Source organism: Populus nigra, chromosome 13 (genome assembly GCF_951802175.1).
Source record: "Populus nigra chromosome 13, ddPopNigr1.1, whole genome shotgun sequence".
Taxonomy (NCBI): domain Eukaryota; kingdom Viridiplantae; phylum Streptophyta; class Magnoliopsida; order Malpighiales; family Salicaceae; genus Populus; species Populus nigra.
In genome coordinates, this window is record NC_084864.1 from 13,264,292 (window position 1) to 13,278,778 (window position 14,487).

General features: G+C 35.1%; 4 protein-coding genes across 4 annotated transcripts; 2 read left to right on the forward strand and 2 right to left on the reverse strand.

The window, feature by feature from the left end:
- Positions 1-766: 766 nt before the first annotated feature.
- On the reverse strand, positions 767-2,736 carry LOC133670361 (loganic acid O-methyltransferase-like). Its single transcript, XM_062090848.1, has 3 exons — positions 2,600-2,736; positions 1,843-2,511; positions 767-1,282 (listed from the first exon to the last, which is right to left on the reverse strand). Exons 1-3 carry the CDS (start codon positions 2,690-2,692, stop codon positions 938-940), a joined length of 1,107 nt encoding a protein of 368 aa, XP_061946832.1. The 5' UTR covers positions 2,693-2,736; the 3' UTR covers positions 767-937.
- Positions 2,737-3,439: 703 nt separating this feature from the next.
- On the reverse strand, positions 3,440-5,404 carry LOC133671682 (loganic acid O-methyltransferase-like). Its single transcript, XM_062092507.1, has 3 exons — positions 5,215-5,404; positions 4,103-4,759; positions 3,440-3,868 (listed from the first exon to the last, which is right to left on the reverse strand). The coding sequence occupies exons 1-3, from the start codon at positions 5,299-5,301 to the stop codon at positions 3,521-3,523; spliced, it is 1,092 nt and encodes a 363-aa protein (XP_061948491.1). The 5' UTR covers positions 5,302-5,404; the 3' UTR covers positions 3,440-3,520.
- A 1,321-nt stretch (positions 5,405-6,725) lies between these two features.
- On the forward strand, positions 6,726-11,621 carry LOC133670826 (integrin-linked protein kinase 1-like). The gene is made up of 11 exons (XM_062091428.1): positions 6,726-6,980; positions 7,465-7,557; positions 7,824-7,907; positions 8,225-8,316; positions 8,445-8,565; positions 8,745-8,824; positions 9,046-9,108; positions 9,859-9,950; positions 10,187-10,275; positions 10,731-10,828; positions 11,501-11,621. The coding sequence occupies exons 1-11, from the start codon at positions 6,726-6,728 to the stop codon at positions 11,619-11,621; spliced, it is 1,188 nt and encodes a 395-aa protein (XP_061947412.1).
- A 1,411-nt stretch (positions 11,622-13,032) lies between these two features.
- LOC133670827 (E3 ubiquitin-protein ligase SINA-like 2) lies at positions 13,033-14,056 on the forward strand. The gene is given in 3 exon segments (XM_062091429.1): positions 13,033-13,062; positions 13,432-13,758; positions 13,760-14,056. Coding segments are annotated over 3 exon segments (654 nt in total).
- The last annotated feature ends 431 nt before the right edge of the window (positions 14,057-14,487 follow it).

A 14,487-nucleotide genomic window follows, 5' to 3' on the forward strand; every position in this document is an offset into this window, starting at 1 on the left:
TAGTTCATAATGATTCTAAAATAAACCATGTTTTTATTGAAATACATCAAAGGAAAAATTAAGAAGAGTAAAAACTCTTTTGCTTGCAATCGAGTCAAAAATAAAACTCTTTTGTTTTTAAATTTTTCCGTGTCAATCTATATAATCCAAGACCCGGTCTCTTGGTTGGGTCTATCCTTGAACCGAGTTTGATAACTATGATTTAGAGTTGACGAAGATTAATGGTAGATCATCTCATAGTTTTTGGGTACATTATCTATACCTATATTCCATGTCAAAAGAGGAAATTAAAGGTTCGATGACAATGGAAAAAAAATGCATTTTTCTTAGTATTAATAATTATTTAAAAGCTTATAAACTATATAATCCTAACATCAATAAATCTATTATTTGCCAAGATGTTATCTTTGATGAAGCTAAAAAATCGTATTTACTATAAACATTATATTTGTGGTTAGTTAAAACTAAAAATTCTTAATAATGTATCTCCCTTGATGGAACACAATTTTATCGTCACCTCTAAACATTTATCTACTTCGTAATTATTAAAAAGCCACTCCCATTTTTACGTCCATACATTCAGATAACTTTTCCAATGTTCTCTTTCATTATGAATAAAACTCTTATTTTAAGCAATTTATTGTTCCATGTTATGACAATCCAAGCATCTTTAAAAATGAGTTCTTGGGTGCAATCACTTTGGTTAAGGAGGCTCTGTTTTAAACTCATTTAATGCTTAACAAATAAACTACCCGAACAAGGCTAGTTAGGGCACCGGCACGGGCGCCGGCAGATCATTCATATATTGAGAAACTAGCAAGAGACCTGGTAATAATCGGAGGTCACTAAGAGATACAGACATGATTTCTTAAGGTAATGGAAACACAAAAGCTTGATAATTCGTCAACATTTGAAATCCAAAAACGCATATATTTCATCAGTTAATGTTGCGCTTTAGCAGGATAAAATGGTCGACGTGTTGATGCGTCGCCCCACTGAAGACAGAGTCATAATTCTCTGCAAACTTCTTGGCAAAATATTCGAATATTTTGTCAACATCATCCCTTCCAAAGTGTTCTTCCAATAGTCCCTGAAAAACAGCTCTAAATTGCGAAACAGCAAATCGGACATCAATCTTCATTTTCATCATGGGGTGATTAAGCGTGTTCATTCTCTCAATACAGAAATGTCCATTGTTCTTTATAATCTCTTCCAACTCCTTAGCAGAAGAGTAGTACGCAGGCAAATTAAAGGAATCCACCTTTTCTTCACTAATCACTCCCTACAGATTTTATATAGTTCAATGAAATTAATATTTGAAAAAAAAAAAAAACAATGTATACCATACCTTTTTGTTTACACAAATGTCACAAGTATCTGTCTTGAAAATTTAAACACTGTCCATTTATATTATAATATAACTAAAAGCGAGGCATTATAATTAATATGATATAATTAAAGTGAAGAAGTTTTTACTATAGAATTCCATAGTAGTTAAATTATTTTGATCCTCAAACTTCTTTTGTTTTAATTGCATACTTTTTATAACCGATTTCATGAGTTATAGTTTGGATTTGTAAGGAAAAAAAAAAGAGCAATTAAAAGAGAAAGTACTAAACTTTAAAACATGGCAAAACCGCGTTGCAATTCTCTTATTTGGGTAAAAAAGTTATTTTAGTCCACTCTAGATTTTAAAACTTTAGTTTTAGCCACAATAACTATGAGATTTTTAAGGAATTGCCTCCTCTATCTGACCTCAAGAGCTGGCATGGTTTACTACTAACATAACACCAACCCCTTTCAATTGCTTCAAATACAAGAGAGATTAATTTATATGCTTACCAATTTTGCCATGTCGATGAGGCAAGAGCCGAGAAGCTCATTGCATATTCCAGCTCCAGTCTGAGCGATCAGGATCCCATCAGGAAGACCAGCAATTATGATCACCATCAATCCTCCACCAATAATTTCTTGAGCTCTAGCATTCAGAAAGTTATCCATATCCGTTTTGAACTGAGCTGAATACGCTTTTGCTACTTCTTTTGCAGTTCCACTGCACTGTATGCTACCCTTATTCCATGCTGGAGATTTCTTGTCCACAACTTCATCTGGAACCTTAGAGAGCCAGTGCAAGGAATAGGAAGAGTATGCAAGATGGAGCGTTGACTCTGGGAATAGACGACCATAAAAAGTACCAGGCACTCCAGCAGCGAAGTATTTTTGATACAATGGAAGGGTTTTGAAGAGAGTGTTGAAATCATTGGCCGTGACATCGTTGAAGAAAACTTGGAACTCTAAGGGTGGGGAGTTTTGGAACTGGGCATGGTATTTCTGCTGCACAGCTTCTATGATTTTTTCCACTGCGAAGAATGTATTCGGTCCAACAGAACATCCAAAATCTGCGATTCGAAATGTGCAGATATTTGAAGAATCAGAACAAGGGATTTTAAAGTCAAGCGTCTCTCTGATGCCTTCATTCATCAATTCATTCGCGATATCCAGCAGTCCCCTCTGCGGAAATAAGTAAATATGCGTTTATTAATTGTACTCGACATAATAATGTTCTATTCAAATTAGTCTTAAGAGAAAGAATGTATACCTGATAGGAAGAATTTTGGGCATAGCTACGAGGTCCATCTCCATCAACCATAGCCCATGATTTTGGCACTGTTTTGGTCTCTTCATTTTCCATCTCTCTATTTCTCAACTTGATGCAGGTTTCCTTCCTATGGTGGCGCTCTACTTCACATTCAAGACAAGGGTAGAGTTATATATATATATATATATATATATATATATATATATATATTAGAAATTCGCCTCTTACATCTTCCATAGTATAACATTTGAATTACTATTACAAGTTTGAATATTTACTTTGTATTATTTTTTATATTAGATATGAGTTTGAATTCAAGAATTTCTTAAAGGAATATAAATATTAACTGATTACTTAGTTTTTAAATTTTGGTATGATTTTTATAGATTTTTTCTTCTAGATAATATACCCATAATGTAGTGCTTTCGAGTTGAGAGAAGGGAGGCCAAAATTCTGCAAGGATGTTGAGTTGCCGACATTGAGTTTGACAGCCTTGACTTGATGATTTAGAAAGATAAAAAGCATTAGAGACTAACCACTCCCTAACAATACAGGCGTTGACAACGGCTTCCATTTGATGCGACGCTGCGGCTGAAAAGCTTGTCCTCTCTATCTTCTATGCTTTTGTAATACATGCATTCTTTTTCAACCAGACAGGACAATAATTGCCAAAGAAATCTCGAAGTTTCAAAACTATGATTGAATTTGACACATCAAATAAAAAACCAATATTGCACACTGGGTCCAACTGTGTATAATGAGGGATCATAGACCCTGTCCAACGAATGTAAACCATGATTGCTTAAATTAAATCTAAACTAATTAAAAAAAAAAAGAGGAAATTATAACACACTGGACTGACATTTCAAAGCTAATGAAAGTCTTTTGCTTGAATTAATTGATTTGAAACAAGAAACAACTTTAATCAGAAAAATTGCGCCTTAGAATGATGAACAGGTCCATGAATTTTTTATTCTTCGTATCTATGATGGAAAACCAATTCTCAGATAGTTTTATGTTGAAAAGTTCGAATACTGCATCGACAATCTCACTTCCAAAGTGTCCTTTGATGAGTTCTTCCGTGATCACTCGTAACTGTAATGTAAGAAATTGCGCTGTGAGGGTGCTGATGTTCATGTTGCTAGTTATTCTATCAATTTTCTCAACACTAAAGAATCCATTTTTCTGTAACAATGCTTCTAAATCCTTCGCTGGTGAAATGTATATCGGCAAGTTGAAGGCCTCCACCTTCTCTTCACTAATTATTCCCTGCAATTAGATTTCACGACTAATTAAACATGAGTAGCAATAATACCATCCTCTCCTGAACTTCACTAAGATGCATCTTCAGCTTGTTTTATTCCCAAGGTCTGTTCCCTCAAATTTATTAGAAAATCCAAACAAGATTGGAAGCTTTGCAAGGAAATTTTCAAACTCACGCCTCTAGAAATGACGCTTCAAAGTTTGAGAAAAACACTAAAGCGAAGGGATTTGCAGTCTTACAGATTTGGCCATGTTCTGGAGGCAAGATCCCAAGAGATCATAAGTCATGCCGATTGAACTTTGAGAAAGAAGCACCCCATCTTGTAGGGCAGGCATTATAATTACCAGCAACCCACCATTCACAAGTTCTTGTGCCCTAGCATTCAAGAACGTCTCCATGTCATTCTTAAATTGAGATGAATATGCCTCTGCAACTTCTGTGTGAAATCCTGTGCAGTGAATGCTACCCTTATTCCATGCAGGAGACTTAGAATCCAACACTTCCGTGGGAGTTTTGGAGAGCCATTGCAGTGCAAAAGAGGAGTGACCGAAGTGGAGAGAGGACTTGGGAAACAACCGGCCATGAAATGTACCTGGTACTCCGGCGGCAAAGAATTTGCAAGAGTGATTGTGATGGAGGTTTTTGAAGAGAGTGTTAAAGTCATTGTTGGTGTGATCATTGAAGAACACTTGGAACTCCAAGGATTGATGGTTTTGATGATTGCCATGGTACTTGAGCTCCACAGCTTCTATAATATTTTGCACTGCAATGAATGTGTTGGGTCCAACAGAACAGCCAAAATCTGCTATATTGAAAGCGTTTGAAGGACTGTTCAAGGCAAGCTTGTCTTGGATGGCTTCGTTGATCATTTCCTTCGTTGCCTCCACTATGCTTTTCTAAACATTAAGTGCATGATTTTCAGATTTTTGTGAACTCGACGAAGCTAAGAAGAAATTAAAAAAAAAAAAAGGAACTTTCCTTCCATTTTTTCTTAGCTAAAAATATAAAAACATGTCTATAAATCAAATCACTGGTTCGCTTATTAACTCAATGATCTAATTAAGAACAAGGTTATATTCCTAATCGATTTCAATAATTACATGTAAAAGTCAACCGGATCCTTCCCTGTTCGTAATAATGCTTCGATGAAAACAGGGGACACTGGTGAAGCTAATTAAATGGTGTTTGCCAAATGAGAAAATCCTTTCCTTTTTACCATTGTTCTGTACTGCAAACGGGCATTAAGATTTTAATGGGGAAAAAAATTACTAAAACCAAACCAGATGTTACAGTCAATATTGGTTTTAAAGATCTTATGATGATCAAACAAATGTAAAAACCTGTAACTCACCTGGTGGACGGAGTTTTGAAAATAGCTGTTGGGGCCATCTCCACCACTCATAGGATAAGGGTCCGGCGAACTCTGCCCACTGGCCATATCCAACTCTGCCCCTCCCCTCCGTCTCTGTGATTGAAGCTGCGCTTCAGTCCAATATAAATAGAGAAAGAAGGATTTGTTTTTCTTTTTAGAACAAAATAGATGATTTAAGCACATTATGATATTAGTAAAAGCCGGCAACAATACCGTTTATCTTTTTCTTTGTTTCGTTTCGTTTTTTCCCCCCTTAGAAGTTAGAAATCTATATCAGCCCTTCTCATATTACCTTCTTTTTAATTTCATCCTTGAACAAAAATATTTATCCATTTGGACCTTCTACCCATTCCTGCTCATATTCTCCGTAATTATTTTTTTGGAAAATGGCCGTCTTTCTATACCTTATATGAAATACGCACAAAGGATGGACAATACTTACAGGTATGCTCTGACTTGTGGACTTCACTTGTAGCCTTTGTTAGTGGTTACCATTATTATGCTCTGTTTATTGATGATTTGTTTTAAGATTTTCATGGTTGCTTCCATTGCATAATAATCAAAATTCTTTGCTACTTTTCTGAAATTTAAAGATCATTCCATCACACTATTTCAGGCTGCTGATAACTTTGCAAAACAAGATGTAAGAAGAATATGTGATTTTATGGCTTGAATTTGATTGCCTCGTAATGTTTGTGTAAACCATTTCAACTTAACAGTTTAAGAATCTCACCTAACAGTTTAAACTTTTAGGTTAACGACTAGGCGGTTACGAGTTTGAATCTCACCATCCTTATTTATTTGATAAAAATTAAGCACAAGATAATGTGGGTGTGTGTAAGTTTCAAGCTTAAATGACTTTTACTTGAGGGGATGTGTTAGAAAATAATATAAATCATATCCTAAGACCTAACAAAGCTTTTAGGTTGAGATAGTTCTTTAATAATATATATATTATATTCGTCTTTAATACATGTTGTTATGATTATACATATCAAAAATTAAAAAAATAAAAATAAAAAAGGGAAAGAAGGTGAAACATTACTGTTGAAATTTTTTATTTTCTTTTTGATACTCAAAATTTAAAAGTACTTAGCAAAATAGAGGGTCTTGCAATTAAGAACTTGTGAGTATAAGCTATCATCCGAATGTTAAACCGTCACTGAGAAACAAATAATAATAAAAAAAGGTGATAATTCCTAACCAGAACAACGACGCAAAAACACAAAAGTGATCGTTGGTCGTTAAAACCAAATGTTTTTCTCATAGGAATAACAGCCACTGTTCGCACAAAAAAACAAAAGTCTCTTCTCATGTATAGCATCTTTATATCTTCCCAATCATTGACAATGCCTCCCTCATTGATTAACGAACCAGCCCAGATTTATCAATTCGGTATTTGATGAACTCACTCTCTCACTGATCCCTCATGAACCCACTTTTATTTTAGTTTATTTAATGGTTTGCAGGGTTTTTAAGAACTCAAGACGATGGATCCGATGCAAGAGGACAACTATTCTGACGAGTTTGACATGCAGCTTATAGGTAATTTCTTGAGCTTTGCGTCTAGAGGTGACAGAGTGGGACTGAACCAGATGTTGAGGGACGGTATATCTCCTAATGTACAAGACTATGACAAGAGGACTGCCTTGCATCTTGCAGCTAGTGAAGGCCATGCTCCTATTGTTGAGCTCCTTCTGCACTACAAGGCCAATGTCAATCTCAAAGACCGATGGCAAAGGACTGTAAGCACCCCCATGTGCATTTGTCCCTTGTTTCCATATATTTGTTTTCTGGTAATTTGAATTCATAAAAGAAAATTGATTCACATTTTTATAATATTGTATATTAGCAATAGATGTGGGATTTGTATGGAATTTCAGTCCATCCACAAAATTTAATATTCTCTGCTTTAGCTATCTCATGATCAATCTTAGGCCTCCTGACATAAAAATTCAGTGCATTAATTTTTAAAATTCTTCCTTCATACCATCTTCACTAATAGCACGTTGTTGCTTTGTCCACTAACCAGTACTGTCTCGAAGGAATTCGGTTTAGCAGGATTGATTTGTCCCATTAACCTTGTCCTGTTGAAGACACTCTCATATGAGCTCCCTTTTCGGATTAGTTTGGTGAATCCAGATTTATTCTGTATAACAGAAACAGCTAATCTAATTAGGTAGAAAAGTGATCTTGATATTGATTCTATCTCTTTACTGTAATGTCAAGCCCTTGACAGATGCAAGACTCTACAGTTATCGAGATATATGTAGGATCCTGGAAGTTAACGGAGGCAAGGATTTCATCAATGACCACCCAATGGTAATTGAATCATCTTCCTTTCTTTCTTTATGTTTTTGAGGGAGACAGTGAGAGTGGGGATGGTGGGATGTAGGGAGCATCAGGCTGAATGTTCAGTGTAGAAACAACTGATACATCTATAAGAGATTAAGTAATTAGATCATGAACCTCAAGATCTTTTCAAATGCGTTGTACTACTACTGCTCAGAGTAAAGTAAAAATTAGCATTAAGGAAATTTGCATCATGCAACATATGATCTGTTTCTAACTCGTGCTTTGCCATGCAGACATTTCGACATGAACAAGATAGCATTGAGATGAATTTTGATATTTCAGAATTGAACACAGAACAATCATCAATAGTTGAGCAGGTGACCGTAAATAATTAACATTAATCCCATCGAGGAATTGCTTCTCTGTTTTGTCTATCAACTTTTTGAATATCGTACTTCAATCTTGGAGAGTCGTGTGCATCAAATTTCTATCTCTTATGGTGTTAGTCCTGGAGTACAACAAACGCATGAGTGATCTAGTCTATACTTGAGCAATTCTTCGACTAGCTTGTGGTAGTTAAGCTTGCTAAGACCTCACATATGCAACCTATCTTCATAGCTTTACTGTCAAGGCACTGCCTATGTCTTTACTTGTATTAACTTGTTCTGATAATTCTTCTTCTGATAATTTTCAGGGTGTCTTTGGTGAATCAGTCAAGGTCAAGTGGCGTGGAACATGGGTTGTTAAAACGGTGATTAAGAGTCAGATATACCATCCTGTAAAAATGTATGCTTAGTTGTTCCTTCTTCCGTTCTTGATTCTTTGTTTCGTTCACATTTCGTCGTCCATTGAGCTGAAGGAAACAATTGAACTACTCTAGATTCTGAATAAATCCCGCTTTGAACATGATGCAGGATATTATCTGCCAAGGATAACACTCTCTTACGACAACTTCAGCATCCAAATATTTTGCAGTTTCTTGGTTCAATTGTACATCGGGAGGAGATGATTCTGATTACACAGCATCTGCCTAAAGTATGTCCTTTCAGTCTTCTACATAAGATTTTTAAACTATGGTTTGAGGCTTATGGCAATACTCCACCGTTGTGTGCGTGCAATAAGTAATGGATTTAGCTTCATTGATAATTTTGGTGATTAACATATTTTTCTTGGGCATGGTATGTTTTTCTCAATAGTTTTTATTTCTCATGTAGGGGAATTTGGATGGTATCTTGACCACAAAAGTTCGGCTTGACATTCCTACTGCTCTGCGCTATGCTCTAGATATCGCAAGGTAGTGTGATTTTCGTCGCTCTGATTTCAAGTTATAAAAACGGAATGTTGGGAATTACGACCTGTTTCCTTCATACAACTATTCCATGTGTCAAGCTGCAAATTATTTCATTATATAAATTATACTCTACACAGAAGCTTTCTTGAACGCATGTTCTTGCTATTTCTTCATAAATTATGTTAAAGCAATTTGTGATTCTTTCTTATCTACAATGATTACAGGGGAATGAATTATCTCCATGAGCACAAACCCTTACCCATAGTTCACAATCATTTGACTCCCAGGCGAGTGCCATCCTCAACTTCCACCTTATCCTTCAATTTTAATATATGGCATTCTGTGACTCCATGAGTTTCAAAATTAAAGCTCACATTCCTGTTAATTGTCAACTCAATAAACGAATTTTGGTGTCACCGTGGATGTCGCGAAAGCATGGTTATGGTGTCCTGACAATATTATGCAAGAACATGCAGCAAGATGCCCTGGTTGGATGAGTATAGGAGACCATATTAGGATCCTGGATTTCAAGAATGGTAACCGGAATAAATGACTTCATTTTTTTATTAATATTCTCTCTGTCGGGTTTTATTCATGTATGCAGTGATGACACCATTTGTAGTCATTACCACTCCAATAAGTGTTGTCGGAACTCCACATTCTCTCGCGATCTCTCAATTTCTTTCTTTTAATATATACTAGTGGAGGTCCATTAAGACCAGTGGAATGGGAGTTCCTAAGCTCCTCGTTTGGAATTTTGGCTGGTGATTTTTCAAGAGGACTAGCCCTTTCACTTTTTCTTGAATTATCAGAACTTTTAAGGCTCAGGACTCTCTTAAGCTCTTTATATTTCACTGTCTTTTCTTTTTTGCCTCGTCTTCTATCGTGATTGGATTAACCACTTGTATAAATATCATGTAATAATATATATAAATCTAAAAAGTTTCCCTCATTCCCTACATAAACCCTGTAACATGTTTTCCTATTCAGTCAGATAATGACCTTATGAGGGTTTTCTTGTTTAATTTATCATGCAGAAACTTGTTACTAGATGAAGGTGGCCACTTGAAGATTGGTGACTATTGGGTTCAAATGTTGTATGAACAAATCCACCCCAATCAAGACAACAGTATGTTCTCGCCTTCCTTCCATTTTTCTTTCTTGACCATTTTAAAGAACTATTCAGTATACCTAGAATTGTACTCCCATCTCAAGTATTAAGGTAGGACTCGTGTTTATGTAAGGAGGGTTGCAGCTCCAATTATACCTTTTAGATTCTCAACATTTCATCTTCTTATCATTAATTTCTCATGTATATATATGTAACATTAATTCTACTTCCTAAGACCCTCTTTTGTTTCGAAGGCCAAAGGAATGATGGTTCCATCATGTCTAGCAACCAATCGAATGACACCAAGAAAGATATTCGCTCTTTCGGATTCATATTTTATCAGGTATCTATCTATATTCGAAGATGCTAGCTGCAGAAAAACATCAATTGGCTTGTTGTACAAACTATTTATTCTATCAAAGAGATGTGAAATTAATGTCCTCTGATGGATGCATCTTACACTAATCTTTATGATAGTTTCTGGACGTTCTTCTTTGCCTGTGTTTCTGTCACGATGCATTTTCCCAGACTCCTTTACTCGGCCCCATCAAGTTGGCTTATGAATTGAGAAAAATAAAAGAATAATGAAAACATAAAGCAAAGGGAAAGGAAATGCATACGTTGTCATTGCATTATCTGAGAATAGGACTATTGTAAGTGAGTTTTACTTGCCTTACAAGCATGGGAACGTGCATGTCTGATCTATTGCAATTTTCTTTTTCCAGTTATGGTAATTAAGAATTTCTTGAGTATAGTATATGGTTCACCATTTTAGTTCGAAATTTTATTGTACTACAGATGCTAGAAGGAAGAGTGCTTAGCAACATGAACTTTGATAAGTCTACTGATTTTGAACTAAGGTTTCAGATAAGCCGCTGCCCTAACAGAATTCAACAGTAAGTGAATATCTTTTTTTTTTCTACCAACTCTTTTTTCACTAATGATCCCGATTTTCTTGTAATTTGTGAAAAAGATAAAGCCTTGTTAGAAAAATTAACGCTTTAAAATTTTAAATTAAAATAATTTTTTAATATGATATTAAAACTTTATTGATCTAACGATTATAAGTTCAAATCTAGATATGTTAAAAAATTATATGTATCACTTGTTAAGAATTATATAAATTATATTTCAAAACTTATCTAAAATTTTAAGTTTTTAGATTAAGATTATTATTTTTACCACTCTCATGAATAAGAAATATTCAAATACTGATTTGGAAGAATGGAAGTATGAACAAGAAATACTGGTTTGGAAGAATGGAGGTATTGTTCGTTACCAATTCTGTGAAAAAATTGTTATGTTCAAACCACCTTGACAATTTCAAGATCTTGGGAATTATATGCTCCTAACATTGTAGGTTTTTAGCACAGTGACATCGTCATATCAGCATTTTCTTGGCCTGTGAAAATTGAGATCTCCAAAAGTTTGTCAGAAATAATAAAGATCAGGGAAAAATTTTAGATACATAATACAGTAACTGCATCATTTCAAATTAAACTTATCTACTCTTGTTTGGATTTTGCAAGTGTTAAATTAGTTAGTTAATGTATGGTTATCATTTGCAGGTTAATCCAGCATTGCACAAGTAAAAATCCTTGTCAGAGGCCCTCATTCTCTTCTGTCATAGAGATCTTAGAAGAAGTTTCTGCATATCTGGGGAGAGCTGGATGTTCTCCTGTTTGTTGAGCCCATCAAGCATGTATAATACGAAGTAGTTGGTTATCATCAGGGCTCCATGAAACAGTCAAAACTGGTTTCTGTTGACCTATGACTGTATGCTTCCATGACCCTTTACTGCCATCTATAACCTGAATCAGATTAGTTATAATTTAATCGCTTATTCAAAGGGAGACAAATTAACGTTAAAATTTAAATTAAAACTTCAGTATAAGGGCAATGGTTTTTAAAAAGAAAAATCAAAAGAAAAGAGAGGAGAGGAGAAGAAGAGATGACGATGAACACGTAGCAGGAGATATATAAGCATTTAGATCATCTTCGAAGGTATGCTTACCTTAATGTCCATGTGCTATGCAAATACTCAATACAATTCTTTTATTTAAAAAACATTAAGAGAAACATTTACCTGCCATATGATTGCTAACTGATCCTTGGACGATGATAACAAATACTTTCCGTTGTGTGAAAATTGCAGAATCTTTCAAGTTGGCATAAACTTAAAGGATTCATTCAGAAAATTCAGAGTGATGTGCAGCATATTCATGTTAAGATGTTATGAAATGCAGTAACAATGGTTGCAAAAGCAGAATAAATTAGCATACAACAAATCTTGTATTTGAGACGGTCATGATGCATGTGAAAACTGCAATTTTAGTATGAGAAAGAAATGTAATGGCATTAGAGTATGAAAACAACGACAACGAAGACAAAAAGTAAGGGCATTAGCACTTATTACCTAACCTAAGATTCTTCCAAATAATAGAAAATGCTGACAGAAAATTGAAAAATAACTTACGGGATATTTCATCGGCTTATAGTGAAGATTGCATTGGGGTTAAAAAATACCAATGGAATAGGCAATGAAATACTTACTACTGTCGAAAAATATCTCATAGGATTTTTTATTTCATTAGCAATTCTATCACCATTTATTTTCCTGATGGAATTTTTCGCTGGCTATTCCATCAGTATATTGCTACACATCCTATAAGTTTCACAAAAAATTCCAAATGAAAGTGAAATTTTTGGTGGAATCCCATCAGAAACGCCAACAGAATTGCCTTTCCGTCAGCATTTTCATGAGTGATTTCAATTTTCTTGTTTCGTCTATTATGATCTCAAATTCAACAATTGTTTGCTTACAATAAACCCACAACCACAACAAAAAAGCATCTCCAAGAATTGATTTATGCCAGTTTAACAATAAATAATGTTAAATAGATATGCTAACCTATGAGTTTTCATAGTTGAAAAATTTAAGTAGAAAATTTATATTAATGAGATCAATAGAATTCCATATATAAATATTTTTAAAGCAAAAGTAGATATGAACATCACAAACCATTGAAATACAATCAAATCCACAATGTAAAGTGTATATAATCAGTACATCACACCGGGGGTGTTGAAGAAGGTGGAAATGGAGGGGAGGAAATGGTGGTATGAAGAGGTGATAAGCAACCAACGATGGGATGCTCAATTAAAATTTCATCAAACCATAGGAACAGAGGAATTTCTTAGTTGTAGACAGAATTATTTTCTGGTTCTCTACTCAGATTGCTGCTTTCACATGGGTCCTCCAAGGTGGAGTCTACATTTGGATGGAGACATTTTTTTTTTTTTTTGAATTAATTGAACTTTAAGGGAATGGATCCCTTGAGTTTTGATTTTGCTATTTGGGAATCACAAGTTTTCACCAGAAAGACTGCGGAGAGCATGAAAAACCAAAACCAAAAAACCTTGCTTAGCAATTTGAATGGGGAAACAAATATACCTGGCTTCTATGATGTTTTTTAACTTTACTGATTTGTTTCTGCAGCCAAATATCTCAAACCTTCAGGTGAGCAATAACGTAGTGTGCGGGAACATTGAAGTGGGTACAGAATCTGCTACAATTGTATGCCAAAACAAAGAATATGGGTGTAATGGAACACTGGATTGCATAGATAATGATATCCATGAAGAAACATGCATCTTTTCACCCTGGGCATGCCCTCTTCCAGACTGTAACTTTGCTGGCTCATCTGAACAATTGTCATTAGCCTTCAGCAGCAAACATTGGGACTGTGGAAGGCGTTTTAGGTACAACATTTCCTTTTCCTGTCTCATTAGGGTGAATGAACAGTTCCTTGTTCTTCAAGCAGATGGAAGAGGGTGTTCTTTTTCTCCACAGCAAGGGTATTGAGAGCATTGGGAATATAGTCATCGTAACCTTTGTTAGACCAAGCTTCTCAAAGGATGGGTTCTTATATGATCTAGTAGCAGGTAGAGGGGTCAGCTCTCTTAGGTTAAAATCATTGACTGAGCCTTTTTCTGGGAGGGTGGAAGGCTTACCTCCTGTAGATTTTCTTCTGATTCCATTCCCATTCCTCGGTCCTTCTGGTCAGCTTGACTTGGAGGTTTGTATATGGAGTTCAACAGAACTAGGTGCAGATTGTTCTTAATAGCGTTTAGAAACACATTCTAGATCATCATCATATCTGTAATGGTCTTAGAACCATGTATTCGAAGAGTTGTAGAGCTCATTTCATAGTTTTTGCTCAAAAGATTATGGAGACAAATGCTCTCTTCCATCAAAGCTGACTGGCTATCCTAGTATAACACCTTAGGTATGTTAATCTTGCCGCCGAACTTTCCAGGAGTCACATTCAATCGAACCTAGCCTGTATTGAAAATCACTGTAATGTCCAGCTGATTTTGTAAAGAAAATGATGAAACTTTAAGAATGGCTTAATTGTGCTTTTGTAATTATGAACTTAATTGTGCTTTCCAGTTGACAAATCATTACTGTCACATAAACTTATAAATTGACTCGATAGTTTAACGAACTAAACTCCTTTTCAAGCCAGTCCAGTGTTTTAGAGAAGGGATTTAA

Coding starts and splice junctions, on each gene's coding strand:
- LOC133670361 (XM_062090848.1), bottom strand. CDS start 2,692: ATGGAAAATGAAGAGACCAAAACAGTGCCAAAATCATGGGCTATGGTT. Junction 2,512..2,599: donor CCCAAAATTCTTCCTATCAG/GTATACATTCTT, acceptor TTATTTCCGCAG/AGGGGACTGCTGGATATCGC. Junction 1,283..1,842: donor TCATCGACATGGCAAAATTG/GTAAGCATATAA, acceptor TAAAATCTGTAG/GGAGTGATTAGTGAAGAAAA.
- LOC133671682 (XM_062092507.1), bottom strand. CDS start 5,301: ATGGCCAGTGGGCAGAGTTCGCCGGACCCTTATCCTATGAGTGGTGGA. Junction 4,760..5,214: donor TTCAAAACTCCGTCCACCAG/GTGAGTTACAGG, acceptor CTTAATGTTTAG/AAAAGCATAGTGGAGGCAAC. Junction 3,869..4,102: donor TCCAGAACATGGCCAAATCT/GTAAGACTGCAA, acceptor ATCTAATTGCAG/GGAATAATTAGTGAAGAGAA.
- LOC133670826 (XM_062091428.1), top strand. CDS start 6,726: ATGGATCCGATGCAAGAGGACAACTATTCTGACGAGTTTGACATGCAG. Junction 6,981..7,464: donor AAGACCGATGGCAAAGGACT/GTAAGCACCCCC, acceptor TGTAATGTCAAG/CCCTTGACAGATGCAAGACT. Junction 9,951..10,186: donor CCACCCCAATCAAGACAACA/GTATGTTCTCGC, acceptor TTTGTTTCGAAG/GCCAAAGGAATGATGGTTCC.